General features: G+C 39.2%; 1 protein-coding gene across 1 annotated transcript; it reads right to left on the bottom strand.

The window, feature by feature from the left end:
- Nucleotides 1-2219: 2219 nt before the first annotated feature.
- WDR88 (WD repeat domain 88) lies at nt 2220-17736 on the bottom strand. The gene is made up of 11 exons (XM_010131082.1): nt 17656-17736; nt 17230-17340; nt 14033-14121; nt 12134-12197; nt 11511-11649; nt 10481-10610; nt 7891-8075; nt 6482-6564; nt 4276-4344; nt 3790-3882; nt 2220-2357 (listed from the first exon to the last, which is right to left on the bottom strand). The coding sequence occupies exons 1-11, from the start codon at nt 17734-17736 to the stop codon at nt 2220-2222; spliced, it is 1182 nt and encodes a 393-aa protein (XP_010129384.1).
- Between the last annotated feature and the right edge of the window lie 56 nt (nt 17737-17792).

Raw genomic sequence — 17792 nt, 5'->3', positions numbered from 1 at the left:
CAGCCCCGCACCGGTGACACCGCGCTGCGCACGGGCACACACCGCGCCTGCTTTATGATCTGTGCGTGCTCAGCACGCTGCGGTGCCGCACCAAACGCGCACATGTTCGTACAAGCTAAAGAACCGGGAGAGGGGATTTGGGTAGTTTTCTAGAGCAGCCTAGAATTCTTCACACGAACAGACGCGGCCAGCAGTAAAACGCCTCCCGTCAGGGCCCCAGCCCTTGAGCCTGTTACCAGCGCTGGGCAAACGAGGCTGCACCACGCCAAGAAACAAAGGTGCCAGCAGGTAGGAACGAGCCACGAGCAAACGTGGAGCCTGGCCCACAACCCGAGGTTATCGGGAACGGATCCTCTCGGTGAACAGACCTGATGACACGCCTGGAGCCACATCAAGAGTCTGCAACGCCTAGCGATTGCTTTGGCAAGCTAACGGGCTTCTAAGGCGTATTCACAGCCACACTGGGGATGTTATTCTTCAAATAACTCCCACAGAAGGGGAGCCACACCAACTTGGTCAAAAACTGTCTTACAACTTTCTCATCAGGTAAGAACAGGGACTGAGCGAATTACTCAAGCAATGGGGGAAAACCAGAAAAAAAAGCAGCTTTATCTCCAGCTTATGAATCGTCTGTAACTATGACACCCTCCACAAAACCTACTCTGCATACAAATACAAGCCTACTGCTGCAGGTGAGACCAGTTCAGGGCTGGCAACAAGCTGACTCACGTGGCACCCAAGCTCTAAAGAGGTGATGGTAATGGACAGAAAACATCAATAATTAATAAAATCTACGGGTTTTATTAAAACCAGGATGTAAGAATTCATTTTTCCTTGTTTTTCTCAATTGGGAAACAGAAAGAGGAGTCATGCCAAAAGAAATTTCCAACCTATTCACATTACTAATGCAAAAAGAACCAAGCCTCTATAGAGCAGCAGTGGAAAAAATTGGAGCTTTGATTTTTCCAGCTAAAAAGGGTAAAGGAAGAAACAAAGAACACTTTCAATTCTAATATAACAATTATTCTAGGACTAATCTTTCCTAACATAGGGAAATTAGTTCAGTATTACTAACCCCATTAAAGCCAAATTAATTAAGTTATAAAACATGTATATTTTGTGTAATCTGTTTGAAAAAAAAAGAGAAGCATAGACATGGCACCTTCTTTTATCCTCTGTAACAAAGCAGTATTTAACTAAGGAGTAGAGAGGGGAAAGAATGGTAGAGAATAACGCAATTTATCAGCTAATACTTACTCAAAGCCGTAAGTCTGTACAAAACATACCAGCCCCTAGAAATATTTTTTCCTTTAACCTTGGATTCAACTGTAATTGTTCCTGCACAATTCACATAATTTAAACAAGGGGGGAAAAAACCTACCGACTTCGATTTCTTTGTATTCCACAGCTTAAATGCACGCCAGGCTGTCACATGCCCGGTTCCAACTATTTTTCCCACTTCAAGTTCCTTTGAGAAGGAAATGCTGAAAAGGTGGAAAAGCCTGTTTTTAGGAATGAGGCTTCCAAACATTTTGAAACATTTACTCTGTTATGAATGGACATTGTCACATACACGGAACAGATACAATCCTCCCGGGGTTGCTCCTAAGAAAGGGGAGAAAAGATACCACACTGTGCTGGAAGGAGCCTTTATTACACAGAATAAATTTGTGCTCCATCATGTCCAACATGAAAAACAATCTACCTGAAAGCTCCTTTTAAAAAATTATGTAAGTGGTATGGCAGCAAGTTACACGGTCTTATTCATGGTTTTCCTCACAAAACTCTGTCTGATGTCCACTGACAGCAGAGATTCTTTGTTTGACATAGTAAAGAATGGTTTATCAGAGTGGTTATACAGAACGGAAGGAAACCTGTCAATAATTTACATATTCACATATTTTCTTTAGTAAATTGAGCTTGGAACTAATGTATTCATTTAAAATTGTTCAAAATTTCCCAGCAGACAAGTGAGTAATTTTATTCTCTAGTACCATGCAGCATAAATAAGATTTCTGCTCCAGGGGATTTTTTTCTTTACCTGATAGGTCACAGCTATTTAATGCATTGGTACAATGTATTTTATTATTCTTCACACAGAATACTATGGTAGAGCAAGTTGAGAGGAGTGTCTGAGCTTTATATGTGCATTACATAAAGATGTATCGACACTCCATTTATACTTAAACACGTTCACATCCCAGGACTGCTCAATTAATTTAAAGATCAAGAGAAACAGAAGGTGACAGTGGCAAATTTTTTCTCCCTGGAGCAGACAGACGACAGAATACACACTTGGCAATCAGCTCAGAGTCACTACGCTGCAGGCGTAAGAAAGGTTTTCCACATTCTTCACACTGGTGTAAGTAAAACAAAAACCAGCATTTCAGTTCGTCACCCGTGACAGATGCGCACGCTCTCGCTCATGAAGGCACAGCTCTCCACACACATGGACACCCAGGCCTGATCCTTGAGATGCACTGAGCACGCAGAGCTGCTCTACACTGACACGGGTAGTGCTACTCAAAATTTACTCCTGTGACAAATGCTTTGGAGCTTTTTTCCTGAATAAAACTATATTTTATGTGAACTCTGATTTTATATTTTTTTTCAACTAATACAGTATCATACTTTACTTTTTGGGTGGCTCAGTGGTTACGCAGATTTTAGCTGTTGTGTCTTGGTGATTATCACTAGGTGGTTTGGAGCATTTTTTATTTACTTTTTTTTTACCTGATCATTATCTGACTAAAGGAGACGTGGAAAGAAAAATTTTAAAAAGGAAATTTTATATATAATAACATCAGATGAAACATTAACTCGCCGTAGCCAGTACAAAGAAGTTTTTCTGCTGACTACACACATACTCCTCAAGTTAAACCCACTTCTGTCACAGTCAATATAACTGATTCCCAATCACTTCTTGCGAAACCCACTCTTTACCAAAAAAATGAGACATTTTTCTATTTGTTTGGTATGCTTTAAGTATTGCTAAAATGCACAAAACCGTCCTCTTCTGTGCCAATTTTAACCATATTCTTCAACTGCTGTTAAATGATACTTTTAGGAACGTGCACATTGTCACTGCTGGCAGAGTTATAAAACTTATTTGAAAGCTTTTAAATATCTGCTATTCACCCAAAAAGCCTGATAGAAATATTATAGAAGTAAGAAAAGAAGTTAGTTCTTTTTCATGTAGTTTCACTTAACGGTTATTGACAAGGAGGAAAACACACACAGAGCCTTGCAAAACTACTTCCAAACCCGACTGAGGGGCTGTAATAAAAAGCCTGTTTCAGTAGCATGAAGCTTGTTAATATTATTCTTTCCAAACACCTGTTTATAATTCGTGTCTCAGAAGTCAGAATACAGTCTCAGTTTTAAAAAGACACTCCTCAGAATTTGTATAAACTGATATATATCCAGGAGCACATGACTAGTACCTGCCTCGGTTTGGTACTAGTCCGATGGAAATGGGCAATTACTTTGCGGAAGCATCAGGTGAAAAAAAAGACAACATACTTTTATTTTCAGAAGTACACGCATATGGCTGTGTTTTCTAAAAACAAAAAAAACTACCTGTATATGAAAATCAGTGTCCTTACCAAAATCATTTTTTAAAAAGTACCATTCTGACATCCCACTCCCCAAAAAACAGAGCAACAAACAAAAAAGAGAACAAACGCAGTCGGTTTGTGCTTTGAGCCTAGGAATCTGACAGCTTTCCTTTAACATTCAAACCTTCCATCTGCATAAAGTACGAGGTGTGGTGAAAAACAATGATAGAACCTGAGCAATTTTTGAGCCTCTTCCCTCTCCGATTTCTGTCACTGGAGGAATATGATCCATCTTTTCAACATTCCACAATCTCAAAGTAGAATCCTGAGAAAAAGGTGCAATTATTTTGATGTATTTGCATATTACCAAGTGTGATTTACATCATTCCCCTAAGGATGAAGTCTCATCTCATCAGATGAGCCCTCTCAAACTGAGAGCTGAACTTTCTCACATTTAAATGTCATGTCTTTGGAAACAATCTTTAGCACTCTTAAACTGTCGGCACATTTTAAAATAAACAAAATAAATATACCTAGGAAATTATTTTAAAGATTTTTTTGGTAATTACTTGAGGTAAATACTGATTACAACATAGCACTTCTGTGTGCAACTTGACCACTATTAAATTTCATTCAAAAAAAGCTGAAAACAAGGGATGAGATCTTCACATCCACTTTTAAGCTAGCTCCTGAAACCACATCAGGAATTAGTGATTACCTTTGAGGCTGAAAGAATCCAGTTCTTGTTCTTGCTGATCGCGACATCTGTCACCCAGTCCCAATGACCCTACAGTAAAGCAAAATACAACACAAGGAAAAAACCTTTTATTATAATAAAAAAACCTATTCATATCCTATATCCATTTTGAGATGCAGTGAGAAAATTCTGTGAAGTTCATTCTTTCCTCCATGTACCTGAAAACAGAGGCTGCTACCATCTCTGGTAAGCAGACACCAGTTGTAGCGCTCAGAAGAACGACAGCTACACATTTACCATGGGTTTAAGCTCCCTCTAGGCACAGGTCTTTTCTGTTTTTTAGACAGTTTAATAAAGACTTGTAAAGGGAGAGTTGACTTCTAACGCTCATTACCTAAAAAATCTTGAGGCTGTTTATCATGTGATAACAGAGGGAAGAGCTGTGGGACAGACACCAGCTTCCCTCCATTTCAAGGGAAGGAAACCAGGTCTGAGAGCAGGCCAAGTCCAGCAGCTGACTGGGACACCCTCGTTCTAACACCAGCAGCGCAGCTGATTTGAGGTGAACAGCTCTGAGCTGGCTTAAGAATAGAAACAGGTTAAAATCTAAAACGAATTATTTACTCCAGCTAGGGAGGCTATTCAAACACGAACAGTCCTAACAGATGAAATCCCTAGAGTTTCAGAAGACAGGTGTTATATTGACAGACAAATACCACACGGGAGAAATACAATAAAAAGATGAACATGTCTTTTTCCAGCACAGAGCAGTCAAACATGCATACATGAAATGTGGTTTTTATAGCAGAATCTTTACATCATGTTTTTAAATTTAGTTATAAGCCCAGCATATAAGTATACCAAGGCACTAAACTGGAACTCTCCATAGTTACAAAGATACCAGCATTTAAACAGATGCCTCCTTTTCCACGGGAAACCGAGTTACTCACAGGGATTGCTGTGTCCTGGGAAATCTGCAGTAGCTGTGTTACGCAAAGCACCGATGCTGGTGGAGAACGTGTGCTGTTACTGCTCAAAAGATTTACTCAGGACAGGTCCAGTTCCAGATGGTAGGTAAGCTTACGTTTAAGGTAACGGCTGTAAGGCACGAGCTTCTGAGCTCTCCTCCATGAAGATGCTCTCTTGCATGTGACAGCAGTTGAGAGCTATTTTTAAGCCCGAGGTTTTGAGGGAAAGATCTCTTTTCTGAGATCTTCCAGGTGGAGTTGTTTAAGAGTGTTTAAAGTAAGCCTTAAGTAGCATATGCAGTAAGTACCAAAAAAAGTCCATTACAATAATATTTTCATAAGATCGGATAGAGCCAAGGTTGCAAATCTGAACTCTGACACTGCTTGAGTTCCGTGGAGTTAGTATTTGCAAAATGCATGCATATAACTTTACAAATACCGTTAATCCTTATCTCTGACCCACATGTCATTAGTTCATGTCTTGTGGATTGTCTCCAGCAAAGACAAGAAACAAATGAAAGGTATCACAAACAATATGGTATGTTTGCAAAAAGCAAAGTCACGATGGCACAAAAAAAGACCTAATGACAGACTTTTGTTTAATTTTATGCAGATGTAACTTACTGCCTCAAGTTTTGGGTAGTTTTACCAAGGATATGGAAAAAAAGAGGAGCCCTAGCTCTAAGCAGGGATAGCTAAATACTGAATGCTACCTCATTGACAGAATTGTCCATTTTAAAAAGTACTGTGACACCGCTGACCACATGCCCGTCATGATAAGCAGTAAACTATGTAACCGAGGGACTGAGCTAAGCTTGACAACCTCAACACTTTTTTTTTATGCTTCTCTTTTCATGTACTGTTTTCTGTGCCCAAAAGCAAGCATGTAAACATACTGATATACAAGAATGTGGCATTTCAAAATCAATATATGCGCTATTCAGGTTCTTGTTACTTACTGGAAGAAACTCCCTCCTAAAACACAGGTATGACTCCACTCGATATAAACCTTAAATGAGCTTGTTCAGAAAAAGAGAAATGTAATAGCTTTTTAACAACCGACTCCACAAAGGCAGTATATCTTCGTAGCTAAGTGTATAAGAACGTACTGTTCTAGGAAATTAAATCACACAAATCCAGCATATACTCCTGTCTGTATCTAAAAAGGTATTTGTCAGATGATGAAATACACAATGCTTTTACCAGTAATACATTTCGCACCTTCGCATCAAACTAGTGACCAAATAAGAGCTCAGTACCTGTAAGCTTAGCTTTTTACAGCCTGCATTTGTATCCCATACAGCTACAGTTCTGTCATATCCGCCAGACACAACAAGTGATGCTGAAATGTAAAATCAGAATACCGTATTTTATCTTTGCTTTGCCATACACACTAATGAAAGAGGCTCTTCTAACAGTGAGTCAGACTTCATTAAAAATATGAAATAATAACAAGATAGTCAGCTACTTGTTAATGTTGTTAATCTTGGAAATATTAGTACGTAATTTCAGCAATCACGCAACTGAGTGGAAAAAAAACATACATGAAAATTTTGTTGACAGAAAATCAAGGAGATACCTTGTTTAAAAATTTAGAGAATACTTTCAGAATTGTTAGATCAACTCAACTGTGAATAAAAACAAAAAGTAGAGCTTAGTTTGAAGAGCATGCTTTCAGGTTCCAGCATTCACAGGCCTATCTGCACTTGCATGTCTTCAAGCGGCAGGTACATTTTTCCCACCAGAGTTGCTTTTATTTATTTAAAGTAATATTTTTTAATTAATATATAAATTATTTGAGTTGCCTAACTCAGAAGGCACTATATGACTGCAAGATTAACCTGCTGTCAGCAATTGAGGAGTGAAGCTGCAAAGGAAAAGAGCCAATCAGATCACAATGTACAGAAATTCCCGAGCCAGTCTACCGCAGTGAAGAGAAGCGGAGCTGTTTCAGCGCAGCAGCAGTCTGCAGTAACACTGATTTAATGTTGTGGAGGGACAAGGCGTTCTCTATGATCTAGTGAAAGTAATGGAACCAGGGCAGTAAGAAACAGCTCCCCACTACCTCCACTCAGATACAGGTAAACTGGGGAGTCTCCTTCTTCCTCCCATTCTCCTCCTATTCATCCAAGCACCAAGGAGATCCAAGTTCCAGGTGCCAAATTGTCTTGCTATAACGCATAAATATCGTCTGCTTTGAAGCAGACATGTGCTCCATCAGAGTAGCTGAGAACATCCACAAAGTTTTTCAGGAGTACATTGCTAGCATATGTTGTTTGGGCTGGGACATTACTTTTGGGGGTACTAAGAGACATACACATTTTCCTAATGATGACAGATCAGCACAGTATTTACTGAACGTGTTTTTTCAACTCTCTGCAATAGCTAAGTTAATCTTCTAACATAGTACTGTGCTTTTACTCCATTATGATCTTCTTATTATAACTCTTGATGGATATATCAATTAAGCAAGTGTTCCAGCTGCCTCGTTAAGACAGAACACAAACCATCAACTTCGATTTACTTATTTACATGGACATCATTTTCTCATAATTAAACATCTTATCTTGGAAATGATGAATTCATTACCTACATGACTAGCGAGATCATTCATGGTTTATCTGAGATAGGCTTGAGACACATACGCACTAGTATTAAGATAACTCACCATCTTGGCTAAAAACGCAGGAACTGACAGAACCCCTATGTCCTTGGGTCAAGGAAACAGGTTCATGACACCAAAATTCTCCTGTCTTTATATCCCATATTTTTAAGCTTTTGTCCCAGGATGCTGTGCACAAGTATTGACCATCAGAGGTAAAGCAGCAATCTGAGATAACATTGCTGTGTCCCCTGAAACACAGATGAAAAACACAGGAAGAGTAACCACTGCGAATCTCTCAGAGAGCTTCCTGCCACACTGAGCAGTCCGTCTCCACCTAGTAGAGCATCGTAAGCCTATTCTGAATTTTAACCACATGAAGAGTTCTCTAAAGTCTCTGGAGCTGCTTACAACCTCACACCTTAAAACCCTTACTGGATTAGGTCATACTGAACCCTAGCTGTTAAGTGACAAGTGATCACCTACTTTTTTTATTGAACACAGCTTAACAAGAAATTGTTCAGCAGCTACAACACATTCTACGAGAACTGCTAAAAAAAGCCACCCGTTTTTCATTCAATAAATAAAGAGCATGCATCTATCTCTACATGTAAATTTCAGCTCAAACATCCAGTGGAAAAAGATTAAACAGTTCCAGACTAAAGTCTAATTTTGGAACCAGTGATACCCATCAGAATAGAAATCAGGATGTTCCAGAACTGGGTGTTGACTCTAACACTTCCTGAAATCTACAGCAGGGAAAGGATTATGAGCACTTCTTACAGGAAACAATGCTGTAGCCACTGCAATTTAGAAGAAACATTGCAATGTTCCAGACTGAATTTCCCATCCAAAGTAATTCTTAATTCCTCAAAGACAATTTTGTTACAGCGTTTATAAAGGCAGACTCTCTAAGAATTGTTTTAAGAATTCAAAGCTAAATTGGTTGAATTTCTTTAAAGCCATTGATATTTTTAATGGTTGATTTGACATCATTGTTGCATACTTCCTCCTTAAAATGGTAACAATATCCTAAATTGACATGGTGTTTTTACTGTACTACTGACTTCAGTGAGAGCTATAATCATTTAGCAAGCGAAGGCTCAGGAGATCATACTGAGCAAAGCTTCTGGCACTGGGCACAACGTTCTCCAAAAGCACATAAGGAAAAACGATTGGGAAAAAACATCTCCTTACTCAGAGTGCCATAATTGGTTCACTGTGAAAATGCAAGTACACAGTGAGCTGGGGTCCTGAATCCAGTCCTATTTCACACATCCATTAACTATGTAGACAATCAGATAATGAGTACAGATAGGAAATGAAGCCAAAGAGGATCAGCAGTTCTACAACGGAGAAGATCAAAATTCAAAACTATGTTCACAAATTGCAGATATTATGAAAAAAATACAAGGGTTGTAACAGTCTCTGTATGAAACAACCCTGTGGTCACTGCAGCTTGTAGGAGTCTTACAGTGTTTAATCAATAATCTGGGTGCTGCCTGATCAGGTCAAGTTCGTCAAGTCTGACATTCTCTAGTAACATTCAAACAATCAGTTGCACAGGTAAAAGGTGGAAGCAATGGACTACATCACAGTTCTGCAAACGTGGATGCAACAACCACTGGCTCCTCTTCACCATGACGCTGTCAAAAAAGAGTAAAGCTCATCCCAGGATCACCCACAGAGGAGCATGTAATAACAATTCATTTCTTTTTTTTTTTCCAGTTAGAGGGAATACTGTTTGCATTGTGGGGCCATATCATTCAAGAAAAATGTGGGCCAGTTGGAAAGATCTCAGGGATCAACAAGAATGATCAGTGAAATAAGAAATAATAATTAAATATTAAATAAATAAGGATGGTTCAATCTGAGGAAAAGATATCTCTGCAGATATAATAGGAGTTATTAGATATATATAAAAATGTAGCAAACAAGCAAATAATCTGATCTCCTTGTCGTAAGTGGATCTAAACAGAAACATGGGGCTTGAACTGCAGCCAGAATAGTCCACCTTAGGAAAATCTTTCTAATAATTAACACAGTAAGACGACAGAACAGATTGTTTGGAAGTCTGTGAGGTCTTCGCTGGAGCTCATTAGAGGCCCATGAATTTTATGAAAGGCTGTGATCTGGGTGCAGAGCAAAACCCAATTATCACCAAAAAAGTTCTGTAAGTCATGGTTAATTACCGATTCCCAACATCTAGAAATATTTTCTCCTTTTCTTCTTTATTACTTTGCTTCATTCCATAATGGTTTTAAAGTCTTCACTATTCTCATTCACTATCTCCTCATTCATCAGTGTTTATACATTTTTCCTAGTGAGCAGAAAATAGAATAGGTGCACACTGCAGGACCTTATTGTATGTACTATCTTCTGCCTCCATATATACCCAAGAACACAGCAGCTCTCAAAACATAGCACTAGAAATGCTTACAGTCATCAAAATACAATTTTAAAAATTATTTACCGCATAAAGGTTGAGTGGACCACTTTATTCACACCGTGTATGTCATTTGCTTGCATAATTCTTTAATACCATTCAACAATTACTGTTCATTTTCTCTAGTACAAATCTTAGCATAAATCTCACTGACATATGCGAAAGACGCAAATAATGCCACGGATAATTAACTATTGTATTGTTTCTTACTCATTAACTGTAATCGAGGTGTATCCTGTTATCATATCCCATAGCTTTATGGTCTTATCGTACGATACTGAAGTCACTCTTTGGTTATCAGGGTCAAAACAACATCTCGTGATTGTACTTTTGTGATGACCTATACAAAAACCATCAAGTGAGCCTCTTAGTTATTTTGAATAATCACCTCTGGATGTCAGAAGACAGGTCTGAAAGGCAGAACTACCCACAGCATCTACGCATCAGCCTATTTCCAAACCACTGTAATTTCAAAATTGCTATTTCACTGACTAGGCACCTCCTCACCCACCCGTCGCTGACAGACAGGCCTCACAGTTGCTGCAGAGAGTACGGAACGGGAATCTGTACCCAAGCGCTCAACAGACACCGTTCACATAAATTCACATGCCGCCCTGCAGTAACTCACTTCCCTGCTCCATTCCTGAAAGTAAGTCCCGAAGAGTGGCCCCATAAGGGCTAGGGCAGGTAACTGCTCAGACTCTCAGGGAGCACTTATACAGGTGATTATACTTTAGAATGCAAATAGCTGCATTAAAATAATGCAAACAGTGTGTTCTGATAGCGTCATCTAACAGAGTTCTAGTAAAGGTATCACGATCCATTCGTTGCACTTTGTATTTTTAAATCAAAATGGTTTTACCATAAGGCTCTGATGCACAGGTAATTTAACACTTTTAAGACTGCTCATATATTTTGAAGCTGATTCCACAGGAATGGCAAACTCCCTGACCTGCAGTCCTGAGTGGAAGCCTCTTGGGACTGAGGTCTCACTAGTGACATTACCTTTAAAGGAAAGTTATCATTCAAGAAAGAATCACTGTTGGTCTAATTTTGGCCCATTATGTCTTTTTTATGAGTCCATTCTGAAAAATGTTTAATGGTTACAGGTAAGTTTCTTCCGCCTTTCTCCAGTTAGTGTATTTGAACTGAGCTGGATTAATTACTTTTCTCAGTTTTTGGTCAGAAATACAAAAATTCAAGAGCTACATAAACAGGACGTGAATGTCCTAAGTCTTACCTGGGATGTGTGCCACTGCTGTGGCACTCACTGCATCTAGAACATACACGCTGTTTTCTTTGTCCGAACCAGATACCACGTATCTGCCATCACGAGAAATATCACATGATGTTACAATGCCTTCATGTTCTACTGTCCACTAAAGAGAAAAGAAAAGGTTTTAGAAACATGCTTGAAGGTTAGAGAGAGTTTTGGAGCAGACTTCCCATAATCAGTGAGCAGATTCAGGAAGAAGGCTTTTGTTAAGTACTTGTTTTGGTAAAAGCTGATAGATGGCTTTGTATCCACTTTTTCTATTTTTGCATTAGCAATAAACTTAAAATTAGACAAGACCACCCCTGTTCAGAGCCTAAAATGTTAATTTAGGCACTCTTAAATGTATCTGCTGAGACAGGTTATTATTATCATACCTATTTGTATCTGAAATAACTGAGACGTTTTCATCACAAGACTTACCCAAGATCAAGCAATTATCGGTACCAACACGGGACTAAAACCCAAGCCTACCAGCCCTACCTGTATTGTACTGTGCTAACAAAGAATGATGTCTTATTTATCAATAACAAAGCAATCTGAACGTTACAGCTGTACCTTCTGCAAGATGCTTTCAAAAGGACACATACCAGTGCTTTCCCTGTTTCCATATCCCAAGCCTTGACGGTGTTATCATATGATGACGTCACCACTCTACAAATGACGGTTATGAAAACAACAATCAATGTTTTAATTTTTAAAAAGTATTTCAAATATAAATTACAGCATTTAACTCTGACAATGATTTGACATCCTCACATGCGCTAATTTAAAATAGATTTTTAAAGGCTACAACAAAAAATATTGCGCAGCTTAGCTGAAAAAAGGATTATTTATATTTCAGATAAAAACTAGTAATAAAAATGCCAGGTACATAATTTTCAGTGCAAGCAGTCAACTTGATTTCATTTTGTCCATTACAAGATATTTAATTATTTCTAATGTTAGAATAATTTTAAAGCCATTATGATGTCTTGTCTTTAATGAACGTGAAGTGTTCCTGTCAGTAGGGTTTTTTGGATTTTCAGTGGTTATATTGCTGGGTAACCCTCTACCACAGACGCTGCTCTGCACAAACACAAAGCCACATCAGACAGCAAAGCTATTCCATAAAGTTTAATAAAACTGGCAGGTTTCCATTAAATGGGAGGTCAAAAATTTTTACCTCACACAGCTTTAATAAAATATTCCCAAACATCTGAAGTTATATTTATATTGAAAGTCACCGGATATGACAAATCTTTTTAGTACCATTGTGGCTTTTTATTTTTATAAAGTTCAGAAACTGATACTTTTACGTATTTCACCCAAGAAACTCGATGCATTAACGTTCCAACAACTAAAATCACGATTACATTAATTTTTTTTCTCCATATGTGTATATTTCCTGCAACCAGCAGAATCTCTGCTCCTAAATGGAAGTGTGTGACTCAAAAGACCACATGAAGTTTATGAACTGGTAGCATTTTGGATTGGGAAGTGATTTGCAGGGCTGTACAGAGTGGTATTTTACTTGCTGTTTAGTAATTTTTCAGAAATATATACAATTGCAGTAGCATGTGTCCTATTCACTCATCACAAAACTACTTGGTCAACTCCACAATCTGCTAAAAATTGGTTTAAATGATGACTTAATGATAAAATATGCCAGAAATAGCATATTTTATGGAGGCACTGCATGATCCGCTTAACCGCATGTTAATATATGCTGCAGTTGGTTTAATGATTATGTCCACAGACTGACACTGGATTAAGATGCATTTCTTCTGTAACTCGCTAGGCAGGCTTAATGGAGAGGCTACAGAATATTCATAAACAACACAGAGAGAAGAGAACTTTTATGAAGGTATAAATCCCACTGCGAGATGAACGCCTGACCCTTGGCTAATTCCATGTTGTTCTTTTAGACAGGTGATATATGTATTTATATACTCCTTTCAGAACAAACAGCAAAGATACACTTCCAGCCCTGCATAACTCAGAATTAGACAAGTCCTCTGCCCTAAAAGAGGCTATAATCAGTCAGACTATTCCAACACGCATTTAAGATAATAAAAAGACTCCTGTTTAATTCAGCAGACTTCACATGCAAATAAGATTTAAGAGCTCCTGTACAACCGTCGGTGAAAACACGGTGAGATTTATGGTAGTTCATCTGGGTGAAGGCGTCTGGCAGCAATCAGTCTGCTAGCGCAGTAGGGGCAGCATAAATGACAGTGAAGGACGGAGAGAAGTCAGAGGGGTGTATGGAAGAAGGGAGATGTAAGTCAAAATTTAACTGAATGACTTATCATCGGGCACAAAAGTAAGCAAAGGAAGCTTGCTGCTGATGTAGTTCAAGTTAAGAAACCACAGAAAGGACTGGAAAAGTATCTTATTTGTTCTAAACTTTGTACTGAGTGTTTTCACATGCACTGAAAGTGAACCTTGAAATCACGAAATCTGTCATGACTGGTTTTTTTAATAAATTAGGATGGAAAATAACTCACCTTCTGTCATCAGGAGTCAGGTTGCACTCAGAAATTGGGGAGGTGTGTTCTTCTTCAAAAACTTGAATAGGAAAACCTTTCTCAACATCCTTGAATAAACCCAAATGAGTTTGATTAGGAAATGCTTTGCTAAATCATAAAAAAAAAAAAAAAAAGGCATCACAAAGTAAGGGAAAACATGTGAATTCAGTAAAGTTAGTCTTACTTTAGTTACTCTTACAATCTGGCCCTCTAGTCCTTCTCATTTCAAGACTGACTGAAACAGAGTTCTTCACCTACCACACCCAGACTTCTATTTATCTCCTTCCCAGCACCACAGTTTTCACCAGAAATTTCCTGAAAAGTTCTCCTTAGACTCGTACATCCATGTCCACACCTAAATCCTGCCAAGTTTTTCTTCATAAACTAATACGTGGCTTTCTATTTTCATCCACACAGTTAAAACTCACACTCTCCAGGCCTGCCATCCCTGCATCGATTATTGCAACACAATTTTCCCCGCAAATGCAGTCTCTCCTGCTTTTGTTCGTGTGCAACGATCTTCTACAGGCTTCCCTTTACTGTCCGGATTACGTCATTCCCCTCCCTGTGTTCCTTCGCTGATTCCTCGTTCTAGGTCACAAATGCAAGTCCTCGGATACAAAGCTCTTCGTGATTTATTCCCAGACATCATCTCCCTTCTGCCCTACTCTTGACGCCTGCCTTTGTCACTCAGTTATTACATTTTTTAAATTTATGAGTTCCCCTTTGCTGTCCCTCATCTTTTGAAGGAGTCACCTACAAATAACTGGAAATCTCTCTCATATTGCAAAATTCCACTTAAGTGTCTGTTTTGTGATTCCCACAACAGCAACAGACTGAAGAGCTGAGGTGATGACCCATACTGCATTACCAGGTCATTTACCATAAAATCATCAAAGGTTGGAAGAGACCTTTAAGGTCATCGAGGCCAACCATTAACCCAGCACCGCCACAGCACCACTAAACCACATCCCTCAGCACAACACCTACGCGTCTTTTAAACGCTTCCACGGACTGGGATTCCACCAGTTCCCCGGGCAGCCTGTTCCAGTGCTTGACAATCCTTCTGGTGAAGTAATTTTTCCTAATATCCAACTTAAACCTCCCCTGGCGCAACCTGAGGCCTTTCTATTTCCTCATCTTCTTCCATCTACTTAGTCTGTTACACAGAGTTTTAAGTGATTTCAAGGACTTTCTGTCATACGTGTATAATGTTCAAAGCACAGTCCAGTCCTGCGACTGGACTGCTTCATGAGTAAATCCTGGAAGTTCTCCAGTAATACAAACACAAATACACAGGTTTTACAAACGGATCACAGTGCCTGACGGTAAACATGAAAACAAACCAAACGAAAACCAACCAGGAGGACTGCTAGCACGCAGAGTAACTCACAGATCAAAGTATCACAGGATCAGTCATCATTCCTTCATCTAGCTAAATAATCATCTATTTCCATGATTAGCCAAATTACTTTAATTAGATTTTTGTTTGCGTAATTGCCACAAGGTTTCAGAATCAGTGTGCAAGCAGGCAACATAAAACTCTCTTCATTATGTGTGTGTTCTTTCATTTGTCTTCAACAGAATAAAATCTTGCACCTCTTCTACTCCCCTTTTCCACATCAACTGTCAAGTCCCAGATCTAGAGCCGCTTCCTTACAAGGACGCTCACGGGAAGGAGCTACCCGGCTAACTTGGCTGCTCTCCATGACAGACACAACTGGAGTGAAGGTAACTTTATTTTCCAATTTTTAACTTACTTTCTGAATGTGGGTCAATGCACTACAGGCCTAACACCTGACACCGGAGTCACTAGCAATGACTCTGAGATCGACGGAAAAAAGAATAGATCACAGTTACCATATGCTCTTGTTCTACTTCTGAGTCCAAAAGCCTTGCAGTCACAAGGGCTCTCGTAGATTTATCTGGTCTTTGTCTGCTATGTGCCCTATTAATCTTTGTTTTCCAAAAAGATGTGTGGACTGTCAGTGAGGTCCTCTTTGTTCTCAAGAGGACTCCGTGATTCAGATGGTTTCTCAGCACACTCCATCATTTGGTATCTACTCATTCAAAGGAAAAAAAGAGAACCCTAAAGCAAAATCGTCAGGGCTGGTCTAACCCCCCATGATCAAGCCCTCTGTACTCTCTGGAATTCTAACTGCTTCAGCTGTTCCTGCAGAGGAGGAAATTAGGCTTGTCCAGACAAAATTACGTTCATTTATTTTGGTAAGATTAATCGTGCCTGTATGTCGCTATCAGAAAGTTCCCAATACTCAGGCAAATACTTTTAGATAGATTCTGGAGAATAAGTATTGCTCAGCAGGCGCCGAGTAATCTTTCTTGATAAAAATTACAAAGATAAAAATTCTTAGATTAACCCTTCCACACTTCAGGCAAGTGACACATTACAGCCTTTCCAACAAAAAGAACATCCATGGATCTACTGTTTTTTAAAAAAATTAACAGATCGTTTGCTTATTTTCCACGCTTGATTTCAGTTTATTTACATGTAAGCCAGCAGAATAACATTTCACTAAAGACAAAAATAACGTTCCAGTTCTGAATTCAGACAAAGCTGGAAAGTTTGGGACTGTCAATCTGACATTTATGTGAAAATGTCACGACTAACATGCTGAGAGTTATTTTTATTTCTTCTATCTTCATGTGTTTATTTACTTTGGAATGGATTACTAAAAGACAGGAGCAAGACAATAAAGGGTGAAAAATCAAGATTTAAGTAAAAGGAAAAAGCAGGTGACGAGCATGAAGACTCCAAGGCCATGCTGATAACTGTGCGATCCCTAACGTCTACTTATCCTCCACAAACAGCCACAGACATAAGCAAGTCAGAAAAACAAACTTTGTAAGTTGACACACAAAGCTTACTCTTTTTCCCCCCGGTTTTTAAACATTAATAAACTAGAGCTCTGATTCAGGGTATGCTACATGTGCTTTACAAGTCACCTTTCAGTGTCAAAGAATGTGTTCAAAGTATGAAACGGGAGTTTTACCACGTATCTGACTGCAAAAAACATCTACAGTTGCTATTTTTAAGCTTCAGCAAAACGTCTCCATAAGGCTCCTCGATGATTCAGTCAATCTCCCTGCCTTGTATAGTGTTCCTTGACTGCAGCTTTAAGAATTTTTATTTTTTTGTTGTTGTGCTCATAACATACCCAGAGCTTCACCGTTCCATCATAAGAGCATGAAAGTATTTTTGTGTCTTCAAAGCAAAAATGGCAGGAGCTCACAGTATCACTGTGTCCTCTCAGAATTTTAAACTGGATCTGCAAAGGAACAGAGCAAAGTTTAGGAACATTTTTCCCTGAAATTATTTTTGACAGTTTAGCCCACAAGGGGGAGTATGAAAGCAAGCACTGGAGTGGGATATTTTGAGTTCCCCCTGTCTTGAGAAGAGTTTCGCATTCTTTCCGTGGTACTAGCTTGGAGCAGATGCACCAACCCTGGTTGAGAAAGAAGGGCTGGTGGATGAGGGGTTTATTGTTCTGGAGGGGAGAGAGGCTTGTTTTGGTCTGGTTTCCCAGTTGTTCTTCTCATGAAAAGTACTCCAAGCCTTTCAGACCCATTTCCTGGATTCTGACCCATCGAGCTCTTGGGCCACCCGTCACAAATCCCGTCACAAATCCTGTCACAGCCCATCTGAGCAGGCTTTTCTCAGTCATTCGGGAGTTTGTTCGCGACCGTGCAGCACGCGTGTGTGCACAGACTAACCACAGCC

This window comes from Buceros rhinoceros, unplaced genomic scaffold, assembly GCF_000710305.1.
Source record: "Buceros rhinoceros silvestris isolate BGI_N320 unplaced genomic scaffold, ASM71030v1 scaffold14202, whole genome shotgun sequence".
Classification (NCBI taxonomy): Eukaryota; Metazoa; Chordata; class Aves; order Bucerotiformes; family Bucerotidae; genus Buceros; species Buceros rhinoceros.
Note: the sequence above shows the minus strand (reverse complement) of the source record. Positions and strands in the feature narration are given on the sequence as shown.

What these genes read in the sequence shown, in the direction of transcription:
- WDR88 (XM_010131082.1), bottom strand. Translation starts at nt 17,736, where the DNA reads ATGACTGAGAAAAGCCTGCTCAGATGGGCTGTGACAGGATTTGTGACG. An exon ending in ATGGAACGGTGAAGCTCTGG is followed by an intron (nt 14,122 to 17,229) that starts GTATGTTATGAG and finishes GGTTTATTCAAG; the next exon opens with GATGTTGAGAAAGGTTTTCC. An exon ending in CTGCGTTTTTAGCCAAGATG is followed by an intron (nt 6,565 to 7,890) that starts GTGAGTTATCTT and finishes TTTACATTTCAG; the next exon opens with CATCACTTGTTGTGTCTGGC.